The 25,599-nt window shown below is 38.6% G+C and overlaps 1 protein-coding gene across 1 annotated transcript in view; it reads right to left on the bottom strand.

Annotated features, from left to right (window-relative positions):
* ugl (ureidoglycolate lyase) overlaps window positions 1–25,599 on the bottom strand; it is a 62,670-nt gene that overhangs the window by 24,082 nt on the left and 12,989 nt on the right. The window contains exons 2-8 of the mRNA XM_059965185.1: window positions 15,751–15,924; window positions 13,178–13,306; window positions 10,843–11,061; window positions 6,377–6,467; window positions 4,578–4,654; window positions 4,358–4,468; window positions 2,832–2,891 (exon numbers count right to left, since the gene is read on the bottom strand). Of these exons, the coding sequence (XP_059821168.1) occupies window positions 2,832–2,891; window positions 4,358–4,468; window positions 4,578–4,654; window positions 6,377–6,467; window positions 10,843–11,061; window positions 13,178–13,306; window positions 15,751–15,774 (711 nt within the window). The 5' untranslated portion in view covers window positions 15,775–15,924. The remainder of the gene's footprint in view (window positions 1–2,831; window positions 2,892–4,357; window positions 4,469–4,577; window positions 4,655–6,376; window positions 6,468–10,842; window positions 11,062–13,177; window positions 13,307–15,750; window positions 15,925–25,599) is intronic.

Below are 25,599 nucleotides of genomic sequence, written 5' to 3'. Positions count from 1 at the left end.
ATAAGGAGGTTAATTCTGCTGCTCTGCACAGTTTATTCAGACTGCAAAGTATCCAGGCAGTTATTATGGATTGTTTTATCTGTAATAATTGATTGGTGATAATATAATTTGTGGTATTCTGCCTCTAAAACTGGATTGGACTTGTGTTTCTAGGAAGGTGTGATTTAATTAACCAGCTTGTATTTTAAAGCAAGGTTTTGACGAATGAATTTTGTCACTTGATTATGTCTATGTAAGTAATCATATTGTGTTAAACTGTTCTAGGATTATGTAGTGTGTTGGATTGTTTCTGTTTATTCTTGACACTCTTCTCCCTCCTGCCATCTGGGAAAAGGCACCGAAGAATTTGGGCTCTTATGACCAGACTATGTAACAGTTTCTTCCCCCAAGCCATCAGACTCCTTAATACCCAGAGCCTGGACTGACACCAACTTACTGCCCTCTACTGTGCCTATTGTTTTGCATATTATTTATTGGAATGCCTATACTGTTTTGTGCACTTTATGCAGACCTGGGTAGGTCTGTAGTTTTTTTGTCTGTGTTGTTTTTATGTAGTTCAGTGTAGCTTTTGTACTATCTCATGTAGCACCATGGTCCTGAAAAACGTTGCCTCGTTTTTACTGTGTACTGTACCAGCAGTTATGGTCAAAATGACAATAAAAAGTGACTTGACTTGACATTTTCAACATTTATCATTTTGAATTTGTTGGTCTTTTATTATGTATTTTTGATATTTTTGTTGTTACTAATATTATTGTATTTAGGGCGAAAATAGATCATCAGACTTACCCTAATCTTCAATGAACTTCATGCCTGTGTTCTGAAGATCTATTACAGGTAGCTAGTCAAATCAAATATGGGTATAAAAATAATAGGGCTTAACCCTCCCAAAATTAAATGGATTGCCTTGGAGTCAGAGGGAGAAGTCTATTAAGTACATTTAAGAAGGTTTAATAAAACAATATGGAGAAAGTCTTACCTGGAAATGGGCTGTACTCACCTTATCTTAGAAAACCAGCATGGGCAAGAGGTAGATGTGTCTGTGGTGGTACACTAAAAAAAGTGACCATAGTTCAGTATGGTCACTTTCAAGGTAGTCATGAAAAAACATAAGGTTGGTCCTTGAGTCTTAAGTTAAAGGAGGGGTACATTAATATTCTGTGTTGGGAAGGAGGATGTGCAAGAGATATTGGCAGACATTAAGGTGGATAAATCCCCAGGGCCTGACAGGATCTAGCTCGGGATGCTATGCAAAGCTAGCAAGGAGATTGCTCGGGCTGTCACAAGTTTGTTGTGTCTTCATTAGCCACAGGGGACATACCAGCAGACTGGTGACTTCAAAAAGGGAAAGAGGAAAAAGCCAAGAAACAACAGACTAATGAGCCTTACATCAATTCTAAGAAACAGCAACAAAAAGTTCACTTGAAAAGGTAGGGACTGAATAGCAGATGTCAACATATCTTTGTGCAAGACGAATACTATCTCACAAATCTGATTAAGTTACTTTCTGAGGAAGTAACTAAAAAATTTGATGAAGATAGCTTTATAGACACTGTTTACATAGACTTTCACAACAGATTGGTCCTGAGATTGCTAGCAAGTCTGTTGACAATACAAAAATTAGTGTAGATAGCTATCACTGTCAGCATGGCTGAGTTGGAATAAAAGGGCTGTTTCTGTGCTGTACAACTATATGGTTTTATCCCCAAGCTTCACCTCCTAGAATTTGTGACCCATAATGAAACAGCAGCATTAAAAAGTCTTATCCAATCTCTAATGAGATTCTGGAGTTACAAGCCAGGGTATGCATAGAGATTCCTGTGTACGTGTTGAAATACCAGATACATTTTGAATGGTAGTTTATAAGACTTAGCCAGAAACTTCCACTAACATTGGAATCCTCCAGGTGGTGAGCTGCCAGTGTTGGTCACATCTTAAGCTAATGAAACAAATAAAAGGAAGCACCCTGGCAAATGGTTTACCATTCGGGGACAGTGAGATCAGCTGGTCTGGCCAAGGTACCAGAGTATGATAGTAACATGCAAGTTCACCAACTTCCAAGTCAAATACTTCAGAATTCAAAAGGCACACCAGCCAGAAGGGGTAAGAGAAGTCCAAAGCTCCAACTATTACTTCTGGTTGACACAATTATCAGGTACCCTCATGTATTTGGAGAAATTGCTTTAGTCAAAGGGTGGTAAAATCTGTAAAATTTGTTGCCACGAGCAGCTGTGGAGGCCAAGTCATTGGGTGTATTTAAGGCAGAGATAGATAGGTTCTTGAATAGCCTGGGCATCAAAGGGTATGGAGTGAAAGCAGGGGAGTAGACTGGATGAAGTGGATCAGCCCATGATTAAGTGGCAGAGCAGACTCGATGGGCCAAATGGCCTACTTCTGCTCCTACATCTTATGGTCTTATGGGCTGTGACAGTGCATGACACCCTGCACATAGGACTAATCACCTATCAGCCAATATTTGAATGGATGGTTTTGTTCATCAATGGTGAGTTTCATTCATAGAGTGTTTCAGATTGTTAGCTACAAATCTTACACTATTCAATATGAAAAATTGTAAAGATACAAAAACAGCAGGATTGCAGTGAAGCTTTAACATCTACATGATAAAAAGCAGTCAGTTACAGCTACACACAATACTCTCTGCAGAACCTTATTGAAACACCTACATTAAAAAAGGAAAATAATACACAGTAGCAGTAGATGGCAGTAAGTTAAAATGATTTGAAAATTTAATAAGGATATGGATATATTTTTATTAAATTTTGCCATGCACAGTCTCTTAATTCACAGTTTCTTCTCCTTTAAAACCATACCTTCGTTTGAGCCCAAACAAAGATCCTATTCCATAATCTGGCCTCCAAATGACTTTCAACCTGCAATTTAATGGAATAGCTGATAAATAATTGAATCTGTAAACTTTGGAATATGTTTCAGGGCATGTATTTGAACAACATATTTATCATAAAGCAAGTTTAAACATTAAAAAGTTAAATGATATGTTCAATTGAAATGCAGGTTGGGCAGTTGAACCTACAAAAAGTGCAGACAAATCGCAAGCCCATAAGCTGACCACAAGATTGTAACATTAACCCTCATTTTGTAACCATACTATAGCAGACTTAATATAATGTCAGTTTTTAAAGAATCCCATTTTTCCTGCTGCTATTATATTCAGCAACAGCCTTTATTGCTGTCTATCAATGCACAGTTAATCAGATTTTTATGTCCATCCACCCAAGAAACAATAGGCATCTGTTAGTCTCGAGAGCCCATGGATTTGTGCCTTGGAAAGTTTCCAAGGCACAGGCCTGGGCAGGGTGGTATGGGAGACTGGCAGTTGCCCCTCTCCCCTCTCCACACCACCGATGTTGTCCAAGGGAAGGGCAAGGGCTGATAACAGCTTGGCACCGGTGTCGTTGCAGAGCAATGTGTGGTTTAGTGCCTTGCTCAAGGACACAACACGCTTCCTTAGCTGCGGCTCAAACCAGTGACCTTCAGGTCACTAGACCAACGCCATAACCACTTGGCCACGCTCCAACACCAAGAAACAATAAATTGCTTCTTTATAACATTCCTATATATTTGGAAAATGCCACATGATCCAAGAAAAGCTGAAATGTAACACTAAAAGATTTTTTACTTAAACAGATTCATCTGCAGCATTTATGATGTCACCCACCAAAGTAAATTGTAGCAGTTAACTTCAATACTGACTCACCAATGGCAAATATCCTCTAGTGATTAATTGAAAGAAACATATAAAATCCCCTGATTGATCAGAAGTATTGAACATTCAGATTAGGAAGGTCCCAGGTTCAGTCTCTCACCGGACAGAATATCTTTACTCAGCCACTTTGATAGTAGTACACCGTAAATGTCTGCTCTCTTATTTGCTCTTAAATAGCATGTATCAAACAATATCTAATAATTCAAAACTGCCTCTTTGTCAATAACTAAGAATAAGTGGAATACGTTGAACTGTTTGGTAAACAGCTTACTTATTTTGATGTGGAAAAGCAATGAAATCCCTTTCAGAACTATATGGAAAACATACTATCAATGCCAATCTGGAAATAGCTGATCCCATCTGATTTCAGAACACAACCAGATTGTTTACTAATTGGACAGACAACTGTCTAAGGACACCAGCTTAGTAGCTTCGAGAGGAAAGGAGACGGGAGTTATAAGCTCACCCTATCCTGGAATCAACTGCAATGCAAAGCATGTTACAGCATCTCAGGTGCCTGACAGCTGCAGACTGACTTTGATGACTGAAACTGAAAAACAACTCATTGTAAAAACAATGATAAAATAAATCAAAAGGAAACTTTCAGCATACCTTTGACAGATAAAAGAAAGGACCACATTCATTTTCAAATAAGATTCGTCCACAGTGGTACATCAGTAGTCCAAAATCAAACAGAGGCCCGGGGACTTCCCTTCCATTAACCTAATAAGTGCAATCAATATTCATTTCATATGAAATTTTAGAATAGCTAAAATCTACAACATAGATTATTGTAATAGTAAAATAATTTGTAGACTGAAGAACAACATACCATCAAATTGTGTTCAACCATGTTCCAAGCTCTTGGTCTTAGCATTAGAATGGGAACCTTTGAGATAGGTGGTATATCTAGATATATAATTCAACAGTATTGTAAATATTTAGCTATTGCCATTGTATTTGCCAAAAAATGTTGTCTCTGATTTGTTTTCCCTCAGTGAAAGATGATTGGAAGAAAGAATGGTGATATGGTAAAACTCTATTAGCCAGTACATTGTTGAAGTTCACTAGTAATTCTCACCATCTGAAAGTTCTGGTGGAGGAGGTTTTAACTTGCCTCATATTGTCATCCACTCCAGATGAGCAAAGCATTAGTCACAAAGTTAAATCCTGAGGGCTTGGTCTCTGCAGTTAAAGGCATGATTTTGGTCACTTGAGCCCTAAATACTGAAGCGTACTCCAAATACTTTCCCTCTATTTTACTGGTCTCTGGGGTGAACACACTTCGGGCCTCCTCCTTTGCCACCTCACTGGATGCCAACATTCAAAGACCCATGCAAATCTCCGGTGTGTTCCTTATTTTCTCGATGACTAGTTCCTGGGAAGTTGGCATTCCCACTGGTGGGAATCAGTGTTGGGATAGAAGAATAACATCCTGGGTCTCATGCTATAGGAGGAAAAGTAGTTTGCTCATTTACCTCCATGTTAACCACCCCAATAAAATAAAATTCACCCTTAATATTTTGAATGCATCAGTCAGACTGAAATTTTAATAGCTTCGAACTGCTATGAATTTTAGATGTCTCCTTATTATTTTTGCCCAAGTGATCTTAACAAACTCTACAATATATTAATAAATTAATTCCACAGCAGACAATTTATATTAGGTTGCAGATACTAAATGTACAATATCGTAGCGTGTACACAGTTTCCAAAATTCAATTCCTTTGGCTCCAATAAAATAGAATTTCAGAAGCAGAGTGTAAAGTATTATATGATTATTGCATTACTTTAGGCTAATGGGAAATGATCTTGTCGGTCATAAACCTACACATATTGGTTCAATAATTTTTTGTTTAACAAATTTTTCACTTTCGTCAAATATGGTCCTATGCAATGGTGGACTGGATTGCTCCACAAATATTGGATGTATGTGCACAATACGAGAAAACAGGAGCAGGCCAGAGGGTGGAGAGTCTTTGTAATTCTCTTCTCCAAAGAACAATAGCAGCAGAGGAATTAAATATATATTGAAAGTGGAGACTGACAGATATTTAAACTACAAGAGAGCCAAGAGGTGTTAGGGAGAGAACAGGTAAGTCATGTTTAGACCAAGCTTGGATCAACTATAATCTCATCAAACGGAAAGGAACTAATTGGCCTATTCCTGCTCCTGTTTCTTATGCTCGTACGTGCGGTTCAAACTGTGCTTCAGCACTTTATAGATATAGAATCATAGAACTCTGTGGCACCAAAGTCCAACGTGTTTGCAGTTGTGTAAAAGGAACTACCTGATCCAAGTTCACATCACAGCTCCTGACCTGTGGCTTTTATAGCATTAAGCAATCCTCCAAGAATTTTGTAAATGCAGCTGGTGTTTCTAGTTCTACATTGCTGATAAGCCAGATCTTCAGCGCCATATAATAACAAAGGACCTATCATCAGCTTTATTCCTTCTACCAACTAACCAAATGTATTCTCCTGGAGTAATTTTAATAGGAGCCTTGAAAAACCTGGGTCACACAACCACGGCAAATAGAAAAAGTGAAAAATGACTATCCTTGGTCCTAAAGGTTATTTGTTTAGTAAAACTGTAGATTGACTAACACTAAACAGAGATTGAATTCTTACCTGGAAACTGGTTATGAACTGCCTTGTAAACATTGAAAAGTCCTTGGAGTTGATTAAAATAGGTGGGACAGTGACCATCATCAAAATCTGTCTGTAAAACACAACTAAGTAAATCAGTTGTTTAAATCTATATTTGCAGAGGTTCATTTTCATATGTCATTCTTATACATCATCTTTCCTGTGTATTAACACAAGAACTGGGTGTAACAAATACTTACCGACTGACCCAGATATTTGTTGGATTCATCCCAGCATGACAATCAAGATAGTAATTCAACATTTCCCATAGATGTTGAATTTTCATTTATCCTAGGCAAGACAGTTTCTCGGATGTTTCCCTTTTCCGAAGGAAACAGAGGAAGGGGACTTATCCTATACTTTCACTAGATACTGAGACAAAATACGTGATCTCACAGCGGTGATGGGCTGATACAAAAATTGTGTCTAATCAACATGAGTGAATCTGCAGATGCTGGAAATAAATAAAAACACAAAATGCTGGCAGAACTCAGCAGGCCAGACGGTTTCGGCCCGAAACGTCGTCACTACCTCCTCCCATAGATGCTGTCTGGCCTGCTCAGTTCTGCCAGCATTTTGTGTTTTTGTGTCTAATCAGTTATTTTAAAGTGTACAACCGGATATGGGAAGGAATCAGAGACGTTTGTTTAATCTCCACACTTTCCTTTGATAACATTTAGGATCATGGAATAAATAGTAGATCACATCTTTCAGCTATCTTTTGCTACTCTCCAAAAGGCTAGTGAGTATAGGCACCAACTAATATATCACTCAGTAACACAGAATGTATTTTCTGAACCATACTGATTTAGCCAAAATTAACCAAAATAAATTTGTGCAGTGCGGTACAATCAGTGAGCTGCTGCCTCACTGCTCCACCAACCTAGGCTCAATCCTGCCTTCTAATGATATCCATGTGGAGATTGTACACTTGACTGTGGGTGTGGGTTTCCTTTGAATGTTCTGGTATATGGGTGGACGTATACCAAAGATATGCAGGTAGGTATGTTAATTTGCCACCGTAGATCACTCTACAGCACAGGTGGTTTGTGCCATCCATGAGGAATTGAAGGGAATGTGGGAAGAAGAAATTGTATTTCTGTAGGATCAGTGTAGCTGGGGTGGTCGGTAGTCAGCGCAGACTCAGTGGGCCAAATGGCCTGTTACAGTGTTGCACGTATGACTCTATATGTGTTGTAAAGGATTTCAGTATCCATGAGGACAGTGGTAAACATTTGAAGAAAATAGCTCAAGTTTTGTCATTTGATTGTACGATGTGAAACTGCAAACTCCTCTGGAGAACACACATGCATCATTAACTTCATAAGTCCAGAAACTGCTGACGTGAACTCCTTGATCTTCACACCCTTCTGCACCATAATCTTCAAAATCACGTGGTCTGATAAGAACTATTTTGTGCACTATTCCCAGTCTATTGTTGCACATTATTGCCTGGAAACATTTTTAAAAAATGGGAGGAGCTGTGGACCAATCATTCCTGGCTGATTTTCTATCTAAATACCAAGTTTCTGCTCTCTCCACATATCCCTTGATGCTTTTTGTATCTAGAAACCTATTCACAGCCATGAAGCATCACTGAAATGGAGATGAGTTTGTAATTGTATATGAGCTGTACTTACTGCTTAACAACCTCTCATGACCTAAAAATCTAAATGTAAATGCATGCATTGACACTTATCCAGATACAGTAAAGCTCAGATAATTTGCTGTCTGATGATTCAGGAATCCCAGTGGTTCATCATCTGGATCATCAGGTAATTTTTGCTGAGCTCCCTTCCAATTTATTGCAGTCACTTTTCCTATGTTCCCTTTATCCGGGCTCAGTTTCCTGTACTTCCTTTCAGTCACCAAAGCCCCTGCTCCTACACTCCATTTCCACTCACTCTGCACTTCCCTCCGCTTTACCATGCCATTTTCCACAATCTCCTTAAAAATTACCAGTGTTTCTCGCACTCTTTTTAAATTTACCAGATTAACTGTGAAATGGATATGGACTTGGACTATAGACTTTTTTTTCTGTCTTATAGTTTTTTTTATATTCTACGCTTTTTGCCTGATATTTCTTGTTTTTTTATGTGCAGGAGGAGGGATTTGGGCTTGATGTTTTTGTGCGAGGAGGGGGATTTAGTTGTCAATGTACCTGTTCAGTTTTTGTTAATTTTTTTTGCAGGAGGGGGGATTTGGGGATCGTGGTGCCTTTCTTTTCTTTCTTGGTTTCATGGATACCCAAAGAATTTCAGAGTTGTATACTCTGATAATAAATGAAGCTTTGAACCTTTGATAATGAATGTAACATTAAAAATATTAATTTAACATCCAACTGTCTGGAAGATCTGCTCATCTGGCACCATCAAAGTCCCAATTATGCCAGATTATCATTGTTAATATTTCAAAATACAATGAACTTAATAAAAATGCCTTTTTACTGAAGGTTTTTTTGTGATACTTCAACTACTTCCTTACTCTCTGAGAAATGCTCTACTCTTAGCTAATTACTTAAAATGTGCATTCTTCTGTTGGGTCTGATGTCTAGAATCCCTCAGAGTAATTGATTGTTACGTTGCTTATTGACATCACTATTGCTGAATGCCAGTGACCCTCCAGAACTGACAATTCAAACCTCACCACAGAGGTCATCGGCTTTTCATTGAAAGTTTTCTAACAGGTCAGCAGCAAGCACCCTCACTTTACTAAAAACCTAGACCAATAAATGAAAGCTGCTGCTTCTTAAGTTTCAAAGATAATGTTTCCTCTCATCTGCATTGATTTAGAATGAGGCATTGATAAAGGTGGGTAAATGTCAGGAGTCAGCTGATGGATAAAGTATTTTGAAACTCCAAAACCTGAATAAAGAATTTGATCAAATTAATGGTGATGTTGGGTGCAGGAAATTAGAGCCAGCACAACTGGCAAGAATATGGCACTGCAAGAGAAAAAACATATAATTAAATCTTTTTGGAAAATAAACAAGGAAAATATCTATGATAGAAGCACTGAAATATAAAAAGATGGCATTGTGATTTCTGAAGCTTTCCTAAGCTGTTGGATGACTTGCAATCAGATAAAAGTTCAATATAGAAATGACCCCATTATTTTCCACTTTCATTTTTATCTTGGCTAAAGTACTGTGAAACTGCAAACCTGAATAGAGAATTTGATCAAATTAATTTGGACACTGAGTGTTAGGACTTGAATTCTTTGCTTCCTGATTGGAAAATATTGAAGAACTGGGTCTGCAAAATTACACATTCAAATCAGCTACTTTCATCTGCCTGTCAATAGAATATTGCTTCAAAAGATTTGAGAGAATCCATTTCTGTTGCAACACTGGTAAGTAATTACTCCAGCACAATAAGCATTGATCAAAATTTGCCTTAATATGTTAAGGCTTTAATATATAATATCCACCTGCCCCACAACCTCCCCACCACCCACAGGTTCCTTTAGCCATCCAAATTTTTTATATTTTACCATTATAGATATTTATACTCCAAAGCAGACCTGAAATTTGCCTACAATGAAATTGGTTTGCTAGACTTTTGCCTGGGACACTGTATGCTGCAATTTTCCATGTCTATTGTTTGTATGTTTTATATTTTAGCCCATGAATATTACAATTGATCCTTTTGTTCTCCCTCTGCTTACATAAAGCTTTCTACTGTAATACCAACATCAGCACTTGAAAATAAGTGCAGGCTCCTGGGGCCTGTGTCACCATTCATTATGACCATGGTTAATCTAAACTGGCCTCAACTCCTCTACTGAATTAGTTCCCTTTAACCCCAAGTTCCTGCATCTTCCAAGTATTTATATTCCTCCATCTGAACTATATCTAATGGTCTGACTTCTACCACCCTTGGGGGCAGAGAATTCCAGAGGTTCACTCTCCTTTGAGAAAAGAAGTATCTACTAGTTCAGTTTTAAATGACCAGCTGTTTATGTTGCAGTGACAAGCCCTTGTTTATGTCTCTCCCACTAGCGAAAATATTTAAACATCTACCCACTCAGGGTCCCTTGGGATCTTACATGTCTGAATAAGGTCACTCCTCAATCTTTCAAACTCCAGGAAACATAGGCTCAAACTAGCTAGCCTATCTTGACAGGACAAAGTTTTTCATCTCGTCTAAATATTTCATCTGGGCAAATTCTCGATGATGACTCTCATTTTGAGCAAAATTAAATTTAAAAGAGTAAGGTTTTTGAAGGGAGAAGAGTAGAATTGGTGGAAGAGCCATTTTCAAATGTTTATTCTTTCTTTTGAAGTGCAAAAATGTCAAAGGACATTGTTTATTCTAAGTGAAAAGGTGAATTTACTCAACTCTATTCATCCAAGTTCAGGCTTCTGTAACTTAAGAGATCTGACGTGTGTCAATTTATTGTTTAGTTTTCACATTATATAAGACAACACACCTAACAGTAGATTTTACCTGAATGCCCTGTACAGTCGAGCACAAGGCCCTGATGAAGCATTCAGTATTGGCTGGAGACACATCCCCAAGGTCTACATGCCTGTTCTGCAATCTCCTTGGGACAGGCCGAACTTTCCAGGATTGATCCTCTCGGATGTGGGAGGTATGAGGCAAAAATTCAGGAAGTCCACCAAGGCGATCCAAGCCCAGCTTTTTAACTATTCTCAGCTGAAATATCTGCAGGAAGGTATGTATTGGAATATGTAAATTATTTCATGCCATTCAATGGACTAACAAAGAAATAGCCAAAGGGGAATGGAAATGTGCTTTAACCACAATGAGTTAACAATGCCATCCATGGTGCTGAAGCTCCTTTGCTCCAATTAACAGCCATTCTGCATCATTCTATATAATCATTCTATATTCTATAATGAAAATACAGCACTCACCAAATTATCAACAGCCTTCCCTATCTCACATCAAAAACTGAGAATGGACTCAATCAAATAAACATGGTCCAACTGTGCATTGCTATACTGAGCTGAGAGCTCTCTAACAAGTTTGCTAATGGGCTGTTTAGTCACTGTCCACTACTGCAAGCTTTAGCATTGCGCATCATGTGAAGTTCAAAAAACAATGCTATTTTAAAAATTACAGTCTCTCACAGAATCATAGGGCTCTGCAAAATCCCAGTTGAGAAACCCTGACCTAAACAATAGCACTATGTACGTCAGGCTGCTGTAACTGACTAAGGGTTCAACACAATCATACCCTTAGTTCTAACCAACAAGCTCCAAAACCTGGGCTTCTGTACTTCCCTTTGCAACTAGATCATTGACTTTCTCACCAAGAGACCACAGTCTGAGCAGATCAGAAATAAAATCTTCTCACTGACAATCAACACAGGCACACCTCAAAGAGGGGTGCTTTGCCCACTGGTCTATTCTTTCTACACCCACAAATAAGTGGCTAGGCATAGCTCAGACACCATCTATAAGCTTGCTGATGACAAAACTATTGTTGGCAGAATTCAGATGATGACAAGGAGGCATATAGGAGTGCGATATATCAGCTGATTGCGTCATGTTGCAGTAACAACCTTTCACTCCATGTCAGTAAAACCAAGGAATTGATTGCGGACTTCAGGAAGGGAAAGTCGAGGAGACACTTACCAGTCCTTATTGAGGGACAAGAAGTGGACAGAATGAGCAGTTTCAAATTCCTGGCTGTCAACAGCTTTGAGGACCTATCCAGGGTCCAACATATTGACATAATTACAAAGAAGACAAGGAAGAGGTAAAGGAGCCTGAAGACACACACTCAAAGTTTCAGGAATAGCTTCTTCCTCTCCACCATCAGATTTCTGAATGGACAATGAACCCATGAACACTTCCTCAGTACTTTCCTTCTCTCATTGAACTACTTATTCAATTTAATTTTGAGTGTGTGTAGTCTTATTGTAAATTATAGTTTTTTGTGTATTGTAATGTACTGCTATTGCAAAACAACAAATTTCACAATATACGCCAGTGATATTACACCTGATTCTGATGCCAGTCTCCAAAGGATGATCATGATGGATCTGAAATGTAATAAATCCACAACATCTTAGATCTTCCAAGATCATCACAAAACAATCTGTTGTGGAAGTATGCCAATATATACAATAAAGGGCTGTTGTCACTGTTTTTTCCACCACTCTAACTCTTTGTGCATGGGCATGGAGTGCTGCATACCAACTTATAAAGTCATCCTTTCTGCTCCTTTAATATATGCATTTCTTGTTTTTTATGCTCTCCAGTTTTTACATTTTTACAAAGTACTGCTGTTAAAGACTGACACAGGTTGCATTCATGAGAACAATCTAAAGCTGTTAGCATTGCAACAACATTCCAGCTGAGTTAATCTATTACCAATAGTTATGAAAGTCCATCTTATTTACAGGCTGGTTAATTTATAATTTTAAAATCTATTACCTTTCTATGCAGAATTTACATTCCATGGTACACTCATATCATAAAGCTTCAGATATAATGCATCTGTGCCTCATTTTAATTTACTAGTGCCCAACAATCCTAACAGTAACTAAAATAACTGGTCAGAAGATAGTTACATAGAATGAAACTGTGTTTAGTAGAATAAAAAAGTGATTAGAGGTTTGGAGAGGCAGATGTTTGCTTCCTATGTTCTACTACAAAGTTAAGAATATGTTTGGATGTTTACAATAAATTTATTAAATTCTTCTTATTGGAGAAATAAAACTTAATTTGCATCAAACAATCTAATATGAAGGTGATTATAAAATTTGTGAAAAAAAATATTTGAATTGTCCCATTCTCCAAGATAAACATACCTCCTCAACATCTTCATCAAAAGTAGAAACCAATTCTGCAAGGAACTGGATTGCTTCTGATGTCAAAAGGGTTTGGAATTCTACTTTCAGAGTTTCAGGAGGAGGTTCAATCTCCACACCAGTTAGAGGCTGCAAAAGAGAAAATTTAGTGCAAAGAATTTGTAGTAAACTCCATATGCATTTTGAGCTTTTATTTTAGTAATTCTTTTCATTACAGGTCCTGCCCAGATTACAAACTCCCCAAAGCTTGTACAACCCATATATATGAACAAGTGTCTGAGACACTGGCAGCATGGGGATGCCAGTTATCTTTTGCTGCATTGGAGCTTGGTTCATGGCTGCATCTAAATGGTTGAGTTAAATGATGTGATTTAGCAACACAAGAATTTTAGGTTGGCCCACATTTGCACCGAAGTACATTGGCAGGTGGCTGCATTTCCCATCTACAAACTGTTCAGATTACAAACAGTTCTCAGAAATGGAACTCTTTTGTAACCTGGGGTGGACTTGTATATGGCAATTGTTAATTTGTTCTATTCTTGATCTTTTTTTTTAAAAAAAAGGTACAACAGCAAGAACAGAATATACTTCAAAGCAATGATCTACAATCCAATAATTATCTTTAAATCATTCAGTTTGTTATGACTAATGTACACCACTGGCTTAAAATATATACAATGGCATGCAAAAGTTTGGGCACCACGGACAAAATTTCTGTTACTGTGACTAGCTAAGTGAGTAAAAGATGACCTGATTTCCAAAAGGCATAAAGTTAAAAATGACACATTTCTTTCAAAATAACAAAAAAGGAAAAGGGCCCGGAGCAAAAGTTTGGACACCCTGCATGGTCAGTACTCAGTAACACCCCCTTCAGCAAGTATCACAGCTTGTAAACACTTTCTGTAGCCAGCTAAGAGTCTTTCAATTCTTGTTTGGGGGATTTTCATTCATTCTTCCTTGCAAAAGGCTTCTAGTTCGATGAGATTCTTGGGCCGTCTTGCATGCACTGCTCTTTTGAGGTCTATCCACAAATTTTCAATGATGTCTAGGTCGGGGGACTGTGAGGGCCATGGCAAAACCTTCAGCTTGCGCCTCTTTAGGTACTCCATAGTGGATTTTGAGGTATGCTTAGGATCATCATCCTGTTGTAGAAGCCATCCTCTTTTCATCTTCAGCTTTTTCACAGACAGTATGATGTTTGCTTCCAGAATTTGCTGGTATTTAAATGAATTAATTCTTCCCTCTACCAGTGAAATGTTCCCCATGCCACTGGCTGCAACACAAGCCCAAAGCATGATCGATCCACCCCCATGCTTAACAGTTGGCGAGGTGCTCTTTTCATGAAATTCTGCACCCTTTTTTCTCCAAATATACCTTTGCTCATTGTGGCCAAAAGTTCTATTTAAATTAATCAGTCCACAGGACTTGTTTCCAAAATGCATCAGGCTTGTTTAGATGTTCCTTTGCAAACTTCTGACGCTGAATTTTGTGGTGAGGACACAGAAAAGGTTTTCTTCTGATGACTTCCATGAAGGTCATATTTGTGCAGATGTCGCTGCACAGCAGAACAGTGCACCACCACTCCAGAGTCTGCTAAATCTTCCTGAAGGTCTTTTGCAGTCAAACGGGGGCCTTTCTAGCAATCCTATGAGCAGTTCTTTCAGAAAGTTTTCTTGGTCTTCCAGACCTCAACTTGAACCCCACCATTCCTGTTAACTGCCATTTCTTAATTACATTACGAACTGAGGAAACGGCTACCTGAAAATGCTTTGCAATCTTCTTGCCTTCTCCTGCTTTGTGGGCATCATTTATTTTAATTTTCAGAGTGCTAGGCAGCTGCTTAGAGGAGCCCTTGGCTGCTGATTTTTGGGACAAAGTTTGAGGAGTCAGGGTATTTATAAAGCTTTGAAATTTGCATCACCTGGCCTTTCCTAATGATGACTGTGAACAAGCCATAGTCCTAACAAGCTGATTATGGTCTGAGACTAAGGTCTGATAACTTAAAGTCTAAGTTATCTGAGAGCTCAAATCTCTTGGGGTGCCCAAACTTTTGCATGGCGCTCCTTTCCTATTTTTCCACTCTAAAATTGTACAAAACAAAAATAATACACTAATCTTGCTTAAAATGTTGAAAAGAGTGTCTCATCTTTAACTTTATGACTTTTGGAATCAGTTCATCTTCTATTCACTTAACTATTCACAGTAACAGAAATTTTGACCGGGGTGCCCAAACTGCTGCATGCCACTGTATATATATATATAAATTTACAATGATTACATATAAAATATTTTAACTAAATCTAATATCAAGATATAATTTTAATTCTGGTTTGAAAGACACTATTCTGCACCTTATCTCCAGTTGAAACAAAACTATTTCAGTGTTAGCAGTACACTTTAGTGACCACATTATAATTTTTAAAAGTTACCATTTACGGCTGATTATATACAACTAAAGTTCAACAAATAAAGCATTCCAATTGCACAGAGTCTCCGAAGTAGTGTCTTTTGCTGGTCTTAATTACTACCTGTGAATGCACAAGCCATTAACTTGATTCTATTAAAACACTTACAGAAAATGTCGCTGCCATATTCATTGCCGCTTTCTCAGCAGTTTAAGTTGACTTTTGCTTTCTCGAGGTTTATATTTGCTCTTTTTGTTTAACCTGCCACACTCTGAGGTCAGCAACCTTCAACCTTCATTCAGTATCAGCGGCAGATCTCGTTTGCAGCCAATTACAGCACATCTTTAAACAGAAATGAAAGAATGTTACAAATTTTAATTGCATTCACACTTCTTTATTATTTTACATAAAGCTACTAAATGGATTTGTAATAAAGACCTTTGTACTATTTCATTGGTTCGTTAAGGTTGTCATCGCCAGAGATGCGGATAGTGGAGGTAAGCCCCCACTACCTATTAAATACTCCCAATAGCTTGCGTCTCAAATAGCCTCAATGCTGACTGTCAACTCCTGCCAAAATGTATCAGTCTCTCCTGTTCCTTTGGATTCATCAGCTGCGTGGAGAGGGGGAGCCTGCTGCATGGGCAACAGCTTGTTTTCCATATCCTACTGTCCTGGCTTGTATATAACAGCTAGGATTCAACATCCATGGTCGACCCTGACCACTGGAGGACCTCAACTCAACGCTACTACTTTATCGGTTGGCAATTTCCCTTTTTTATCTTCTTACTCCCACCAAAAAGCAGCAACTTAGCCACAATATTCAGTGTTATAGATGTATCCACAGAACAAGCATTGGCTTAATAACGCTTAAGACATGTGCTAGTGTTGGATACTGCCCAATGTTTAGACTCAATGATTACCCACTGAAAGTCTGAGTATCAACAGATAGGAAGATGAATTGGATAGTGAACTTCTAAAGATACTTGCTAGGTTAAGCAAACGGCAATTACAAAAGTCTAAAAAAGATGGTGGTCTAGCTTTACCTAACTTTAGATTTTATTATTGGGTGAATAATATTCGTAACCTAATGTACTGGAAACTAGATTTGGATTCACCTGTGTGCCCACAGTGGGTAAATTTGGAATGTAGTGAGGTTAAGGGATATTCTATATTTTCCGTTCTTGGTTCTTTTCTTCCTATTGATTTAGCCAAATTCAATAAACAGATATCTAACCCTGTTGTTAAACATACACTACGAATTTGGTTTAAATTTCGCAAATTCTTTAATCTGAAAAACTTTGCTTTGGACAGCCCTATTTTATGTAATTTTCTTTTCAAACCTTCATTGACAGATCAAGCTTTTAGTATATGGAAAAGGAAAGGTATAAAATGTTTTCGTGATCTTTTTTTTGAAGGTATTTTGATGTCTTTTGATCAACTATCCAACAAATTTGAATTACCTAAATCTAATTTTTTTAGATACTTACAAATTAGAAATTTCTTACATAAAATTCTTCCGTCTTTTCCTAATTCAACTCCATCGGATTTTTCAGATTTGATTTTTACTTTTAATCCTTGTCAGAAGGGATTAGTAGCTTTTATTTATAACATGATTATGAAGATACAGCCAGAAATATCAGATAGAATTAGACAAGAATGGGAAAAAGAACTTCGATGTAATATATCAACAGATAAATGGGAAAAAATTTTATAAATGGTTAATTCCTCTTCTATTTGTGCTAAACATGCTTTAATACAATTTAAAATTGTACATAGAGCTTATATGTCTAAAGATAAGCTTGCCCGATTTTACTCGCATATTAATCCTCAATGTGACAGATGTCACTTAGAAGTGGCTTCATTGACCCACATGTTTTGGACATGTCCCACTTTACATAACTATTGGAAGGACATTTTTGATGTCATTTCCTCAGTATGGAATATCGATTTACAACCCCATTTTATTACTGCAATTTTCGGTATACCAAATGAAGATGGCAATCAGCTTTCCCCTTCAATCAGACGAATGATTGCCTTTGTAACATTAATTGCCAGAAGGTCTATATTACAAAACTGGAAAGAAGTAAATCCTCCTACTACATTTCAGTGGTTCTCCCAAACCATTTCTTATTTGAGTTTGGAAAAAATCAGAAGCACTATCTTTGATTCTTCAATTAAATTTGAAGAAACCTGGGGACCATTTATTCGACATTTTCATATGAATTAATTTGGCCTATTTCAGATCCTTTTCTCTACTTATCCTTGTTCAGGTATGGAGTTCCGGAGTTCTTTTCTTGACACCTTTATATATTTATAAAGTGCTATTATTGCCCATGTTAGTTTAGTTTAGTATTTTTTTTCAATATATATTTTTTCTCATATATAATTTCAATTTTTTTTTTCTTTTTTCGATGATTATTTTTGTTTTTTTTTCATATATATTTATATAGACTTGATTGATTTATGTACCTTTTGTCGATTGATGTTTAATAGGATATTATTATCCTATTACTAATGTAATTTCAAGTTTATTGAATTTGTAATCTGTTCATTATTATGTGTTGTTTTTTTTTATATATGAAATTTAATAAAAGGATTGAAAAAGAAAGAAAGAAAGATACTTGCTGTCTTTAACTAACCTCATATTGATTTGAAAAGCCATTCTTATATTCCAAATGGATCAATCTTTCTTCATAACTCCTCAGGATACACGACCATTTGGAAACCCATGGCTTAATTAGGCTTAAGTTGTGCCTTAACAACTTGGTTGAGTTTTTTTGGCCAGCTGATGAGAGAGACTGATGACAGAGCAATGGATGATGCCTACATGGATTTTAGTAAGGCATTTGATAAAGTCCCTCATGTGAAGCTAATCCAGAAGATTAGGATGCATAGGGTCCATGGCGAATTGGCTGTTTGGATTCAGAACAGGGTTGTACGTAAGAGACAAAGGGTACTAGTTGAAAGGACTTACTCGAGCAGATGGTATCAAGATTGGTAGAGTCGTGGATGGTGTAGAAGACTGGCAAAGAATACAGCGTGATATAATTCAGTTGCAGATATGGACTAAGAAATGGTAGATGGAGTTTAACCCAAATACATGTGAGGTGTTGCACCTTGGTAAGGAGAAAATACACTGTTAAAGGCAAGACCCTTAACAGTGTTGCTGAGCAGGGAGATCTTGGGGTACAAGTTCATAGCTCCATGAAAGAGGTTACACAGATCGATAGGTTGGTTAAGACAGCTTATGGAATGCTTGCTTTTGTTAGTTGAGGCATTAAGTTAAAAAGTCAAGAGGTTACGTTGCAATTTTATGAAACTCTCGTTCAGCCACATCTGGAGAATTGCATACAATTCTGGCCATCCCACTATAGGAGGGATGTTCAGGCATTGCAGAGGAGGTTTACCAGGATGCTGTCTGGTTTAGAGAACATGAGAGGCTGAACAACCTTGAATAAACTTTTCTCCAGCTTCCAGCCGGGTAGTTATCAATTTCATCTAACATTTCAAAAACAAACTTTGCCATCTTCATCAGGAATGATACCTGGGCATGTCTAGTCTAGTGGTACTTATACCCCTGTTGTCCATCCCTCCCGACTGGTTAGTCTTCATTCAACCAGGTTTCCACTGTCCCACTTTGTATACAATTAAATTCTAGACCTTACTTAGAGCAAGACCTTGGTCCTTGTTAAAATTCTTTTCCTCTAGTTTCATTTCAATGGCTTCCTTCACTACAAGCCATTGGCATGGCACAGTAGTTTTGTGCCATTGAAGTCAATCCTATGAATGCAGTGTTCTATTACCGCTGATTTCTCCAGGTCATCCAAACCGATACACCTTCTGTTTCCACCATGCATCCTGTCTGGCTGATAACATGCTGCTCCACATTCACAACGAATCCTAAAAACTCCAGCTGTCCTGAGTCCCAGGTCATCTTTGACAGGCATAAGCTATGCTTTGAGCTTCCTTATGGGTTTGTGGATGGTATTAATCTGGTATCTCTTCAGGATACTGGTTATCCTTCCAGAAACAGTGGAAATATAGGGAAGACTGGTGGTAGTGACAGGTTTCTCCTCTTTCTTGGGTTTTCTGGTTTTTCCATAGGCCCTTTTAAGGGCCCAATTGTTTTCCTTCACCTTGTAGGAATGTTGGGTGTAATCATTTTATTTCCTCATGGAGACTCTCTGAGTCTGAACTAGTTTTTGCATGGTTAATCAAAGTAGAAAGAACCACTCTGCATTGCAAGGTGTGATGATGGCCGTTATTCTTGAGGTATAGGTCCGTGTGAGTGGTTTTCTGATAGACGCCATGCCTGAGGCTACAATCTGGTTTCCATCATATTAGAATGTCCAGGAAAAAGAGGAAGCCATTCTTCTCCATCTCCAACATAAATTGAATATTTGGATGTATGCTTTTCAGAAGGTCATGGAACTGTTGGACTGCCTGGAGTCCATGAGGCCACACTACAAAGGTGGCATCGATGTATCTGAAGCAGCATTTGGGGTGATGAACTCAGAGCTCTCTCCTCAAAGTGCTCCATGTAGAAATTAACAATAGCTGGTGATAAGGGCAGTCCACTGGCCACTCTGTTTGTGCATAGTGGTTCCCCTTATAGAGGAAGTACGTCGACGTAAAGGTGTATTCAAAAAAGGCTACCAGTACCCTTATCAAACCTTGACTGCAGGAGGACCAAGCTGTCCTCAATGGGAGTTCTTGTGAACAGGGACACCACATTGAAACTGATCATTATGTCCTCTGGGTTCAGCTGGATTTTGGTTATTGTTATTACTAAGTCAATCAAATTCATGATGTGTTATTCACAGCCCCCAAAAAAGGGAGAGAGCACAGTCAGTGAATACTTAGCGAGGTAGTAAGTTGGAGAATCTATCCTTCTGATGGTAGGCCTCAGGACGGAACCCTCCTTACGTATCTTAGGGAGCTGGCAGTCCCGATTTCTTCAAACTTGGGTTGTTTTCTTTGGAGTGGCAGAGGCTGAGGGGAGAACTGACAAAGGCTTATAAGATTATGAGAGGCAGAGATAGAGCAGACAGGGAGTATCTTTTTTCTGGGGCAGAAATGTCTAACACCAGAGGCCATGCATCGAAGGTTAGAGGGGTTAGGTTCAAAGGGGATGTGGGGGGTAAGTGTTTTACTCAGAGAGTGATGGATCCCTGGAATGCACTGCCTGGTATGATGGCTGATGCAAATACATCAGATGCTTTTAAGAGACATTTAGATGGGCACATGAATATGACGAAGATGAAACGATATGGACATTGTGTAGGTAGGAGGGATCAGCTTTTGGGTTTTTTAAAATTTACTTTCTGGGTGTTTCAGCACAACATTGTGCGGCAAAGGGCCTGTTGCTGTGCTGCACTGTTTTATATTCCTTTGAGCTGATCTAATTTAATTTTTCCTCCTTATATCTTCCAATCTTCCACTTTATTTGCACATTTTAAAATAGAAAAAAAATCTCAACTCATGTTCATAACTTAAGCTTGCTTGCAGGAAAATGAAATGGAATGTTGTTAGTATTGAGAAGAAACTGATATTCACTTTCACAAATCACCAAACGTACAGCAAGCAATTAAAAAGGCAAAATATATGTTGTCCTTTAATGCAAGAGGATTTCAATACGACGATAAATATATTTTACTGAAATGATTTAGGGCATATCTGGAATGTTACAGAAAGATCTGGTCTTCCTGCAGAAGGAAGATATATCTGTATCAGAGGATGTACAGCAAAGGTGTACACCCCTGGGATGATGGATTCATCCTATGAGGTAAGATTTGGTAGACCAGGCTCATCTTCTCTGGAGTTTAAGATAATGAGAACTGATCTTATTGAAACATACAATATCCTTTAGCCAATGTCGAAGGAGTATAAATGCATCTATGATGTTTTCCCTAGCCTGGGAATTTAGAAGCAAAGGCCAGAGTGTGAAAATAAGGAGAAAAAAGCAAACTGCTGGAGGAACTGGTGGGTTGAGCAACATCTCTGAGAAAGAAGGAATTGTTGACATTTCAGGTTGGAACTCCCGATTCCAGCATCTGCAACCTCATGTGTCTCAATGAAAGCAAGCAGTTTGGCACTCCATCTGAGATGAGAATGATGGCTGCATGGTAATAACTGTTTCTGAATCTGAGACTCCTGTACTTTCTTCCTGATGGCAGCAGCAAGAAAAGAGTATGGCCTGGCAGGTGTGGGTGCATGATGATGGATGCTGCTTTCCTGTGACACTTCATATACACGTGCTCAAAGGTGGGGAGGGCTTTAGTTATGATGAACTGGGCGACTGCATCTACCACTTTTTGTAGGATTTTCTGATCAACGGCCTTGGTTTTTCCATAACTGGCTGTGATGCAACCAGTCAATATATTCTCTACCACACATTTTGGCAAAGTTTGGCAAAGTTTTAGATGTCATAATGAATCTTCACAAAATCTTAAGTAAGTAGAGGTGTAAATGTGCTTTCTTCATAATTGCACTTACATGCTAGGCCCAGGACAGGTCCTCCAAAGTAATAACACTAGAGAATTTAAAGCTGCTGATCCTCTGATGAGAACTGGCTCATAGACCTCTGGTTTCCTTCTCCTTATGTCAGTAATCTGCTCTTTGGTCTTGCTGACATTGAATAAGAGGTTATTGCTATGGCACCACTCAGCCAGATTTTCAATCTTCCTCCTATATGTTGATTCATCACTACCTTTAACGGTCTACGACAGTGGTGTTAACAGCAAACTTGAATATGGCATTGGAGCTGTGCTTAGCCACACAGTCATACATGTAAAGTGAGTAGAGCAGGGGGTAAGCACACAGCCCTGTGGTGCATCTGGACCGATGGAATCATGGAGGTGTTGTTGCCAATCCAAACTGAATGGAAGTGAGGAAATCGAGGATCCAATTGCACAAAGAAATATTGCAGCCAAGGTCTAGGAGCTTATTGACTAGTTTTGAGAGGATGATGGTACTGAATGGGAGTCAATAAAGAACATCCTGAATTATGCATCTTTGCTGTCCAAATATTCCAGGGTTGATTAAAGAACTAATGAGATGGCATCTGCTGTGGATCTGTTGCTCCAATAGGCAAATTGGAGCAGATCTAAGTCACTTCTCAGGTAGGTGTTGATACGTTTCACTCAGTCAGGGAGTGATTTCAAGACTCTGAAGAACAAAAGCAAGTTAGAAGCCTGATGTCAAGGGCTGATGACACAGAGAAATGTCAAGTATTTAGGTTGAAGGGGAGAATGCAGCTAGAAGCCTGCTAGGGAAAGGGTCAGAAGTTCAGAGGAAGGAAAAGGTTGCAGGCTGAGGCAGAGGGCAAGATTGAGATGGAAGCCTCAAAAACCTGGGGCTGGAATCTTGAAACTGATTAAGGAGAACTGGGGCCTGGAGAAACTTAAGGAGACCTTTGACAAAGTAAAGAAAGACCATAAAAACCAAGCAGCCTTTACTGCCTACCGTCAATAAATAAGATTCAGAGTGCAGAAACAGATTTGCAGCGAAAGAAATCAGCGTGGTGCATTAGTGGGACTGACTGTCAGCTGTGGACTAGAATCACTGCAAGAGCACACCATTGTGATAGTACAGAATGCAAGGCGAAATAAAGGGACTCTTTGTGTTGGCCTAACTCTCTGAATCCTGCAAGCCTCTGCTGCTGTTGCCAAGAGAAGCAGCTGTGAAGTCAGCTTCAATAACTGACGGAAAGGAAGGAGTCGTTAATTAAAAAGAAACCCAACAATGTGTTATACAAACTTAGAATTTGGATCAATTAAAAAAACCTAAGTCATGCAGTGCTAATAGATTGTGGAAGGCTTTGAGAAAACCAGTGAATGTTCCATAACCACCCAGATACTTACCAGAAAATACACATTTAGGCAATTAGTAAAGAGACCACATAATTTGTTTCAGAATCCAGGAAGCAAATTAAATATTAGTTTCACATTGCACAAACATCTAAGACTGGAAGCTACAGACGAGGCCGAGGAAAATATTTATACCAACCTTGAAAAAATCTTGGTCCAAATCCAAAAGGGGATAAACGTAACCTGCTGGGTAACTGTAACATTAAGGTGGGAAAAGATGCAACCTGGCAAAGCACAATCAGTATGGAAGGAATAGAGAAGGCTTCTCTAACAGGCTTTTTCTCTTAATAAAATGCATGGAGTACAAACACAAGACCACACTCAGGTCTGGACATCAGCATCTGTTAGCCCATTTCATCAGCTGATTAAAGGGTCTCAAAGCTGTCCACATTATCAATGCCTTGACAGGTGTTAATGATTGCTGGACTAATTTCAATCAATGCAACCCCAAAGATCAGCATCAACAGACATGCTGTCACAACAAGATCATTGCTGTAGGTCTCAAGGGCCCCCACAAAAGCAGCACATCAGAGAGAAATCATTAACTTCCAGCCAACAGAGCCATATAGTGTCAAGCCTGTAGCTCAACACCAAATGTATGGCTGCCTACAGGCTCAGTCATACTTGGCACCTGCGAAGGGACTCTATCAAAAAGAACCTGTTCAAGTTTGGTGAGAATAACCAGGAGATTGAAGAGCTAATTTTCTGCTACAACACTGCATTGCTGGATTGAAAACTCCACCAGAAAGCCACCAGTGCAGATTTTACAGGTACTTGATGGTTGAGGTCCAGCAGAAAATATGACATAAAGAATAACTAGTACTTGGAAAGTATGCAGAAAGTCCACCAACTCACTGACAGGTTCTTCAGCACTGTTAATGATAGTGATAACACCAACACCCAAGACCTCAACTCACTGAGGGCTTAGAATAGAGAAGAACTTATCAAGGACAGAAAGGTAGTCATACTCAATTGAGGGAACACTTCAAAGGTCTCTCCAACTGCAAACCTGTTCTTCATGTGTTCACCTTTGTTATGTAAATCAACAACAGTCCATTTGGTTCAGCCGTGCCCTCTACTGAATAAAATATTCAAAAATCTATATCTGACCTCAAGTAAGGAAGAAAACTTATGAAGCTAAGAGCATCCCTTTAAAGTTCTAAAATTGGGCAGTGAAGCTTCAGTCACAATCCATTTTGTTCCCCACATCTGGAAAGAGGAGGGCATACTAAGAAATCACAAAGATTTCTCAGTATAATCATGATCACTTTCAAGAAATAGCCCGTCCAGCTTTGGCAGCCTGAAAGACTTTCTGCTACTTGCCATACAAAAAGTAATTGCCAGAATCCTGCTCAATCACCTCAAACCTTTAGTCAAGCAGTTGCTCCCAAAATTACAGTGTGAATTCCAACAATTCGTAAGACCAGAAGACTATAAGATATAGGAGCAAAATTAGGCCATTCAGCTCATCAAATCTACTTCACCAGTCCATCATGGCTGGTTTATTATCTATCTCCCACCTTCTCCTTGTGACCTTTATGGCCCAGACTAATCAAGACCTATCAAACTCCACTTTAAATATACACAATGACCTGGCCCCGCAACAACTTTTGCATTTTACTGTTTCATTTTCTACATTTAAAGTATGTTGAAGTGGAACTTTTGAATGAACCTATAAAACATTGTGCAATATATCAAATCAAAAGAAAAATTATCAAACCTGTGAACAATTTACCAAAAATAGAAAACCAAAATTGTGAGGCTAAAAGAATGTTCATCACCTTTGCAACTAAGAATTGGAGGAGATGGCAGATGAATGTGTGGCTGAGGAGTTGGTGCAGGGGGCAGGGTTTTAGATTTTTGGATCATTGGGATCTCTTCAGGGCAAGGTGCGACCAGTACAGATTGGATGGGTTGCACCTGAACTCGAGGGGGGGCAATATCCTTGCAGGTACGTTTGCTAGCATGGTTCAGGAGGGTTTAAACTAATTTGCAAGGGGGATGGGACCTGGATAGAGCAGTGAAAGAAGTGCATGGAGTAAAGCCAGATCTAACATATAGAGAGGCTTTGAGGAAAGAGAAGCAGAATAAAGGGTGTAAAGGTAGTAAGGCAGAAGGGCTTAAGTGTGTGTACTTCAATGCAACA

Source organism: Hypanus sabinus, chromosome 3 (genome assembly GCF_030144855.1).
Source record: "Hypanus sabinus isolate sHypSab1 chromosome 3, sHypSab1.hap1, whole genome shotgun sequence".
NCBI classification, from domain to species: domain Eukaryota; kingdom Metazoa; phylum Chordata; class Chondrichthyes; order Myliobatiformes; family Dasyatidae; genus Hypanus; species Hypanus sabinus.
Note: the sequence above shows the minus strand (reverse complement) of the source record. Positions and strands in the feature narration are given on the sequence as shown.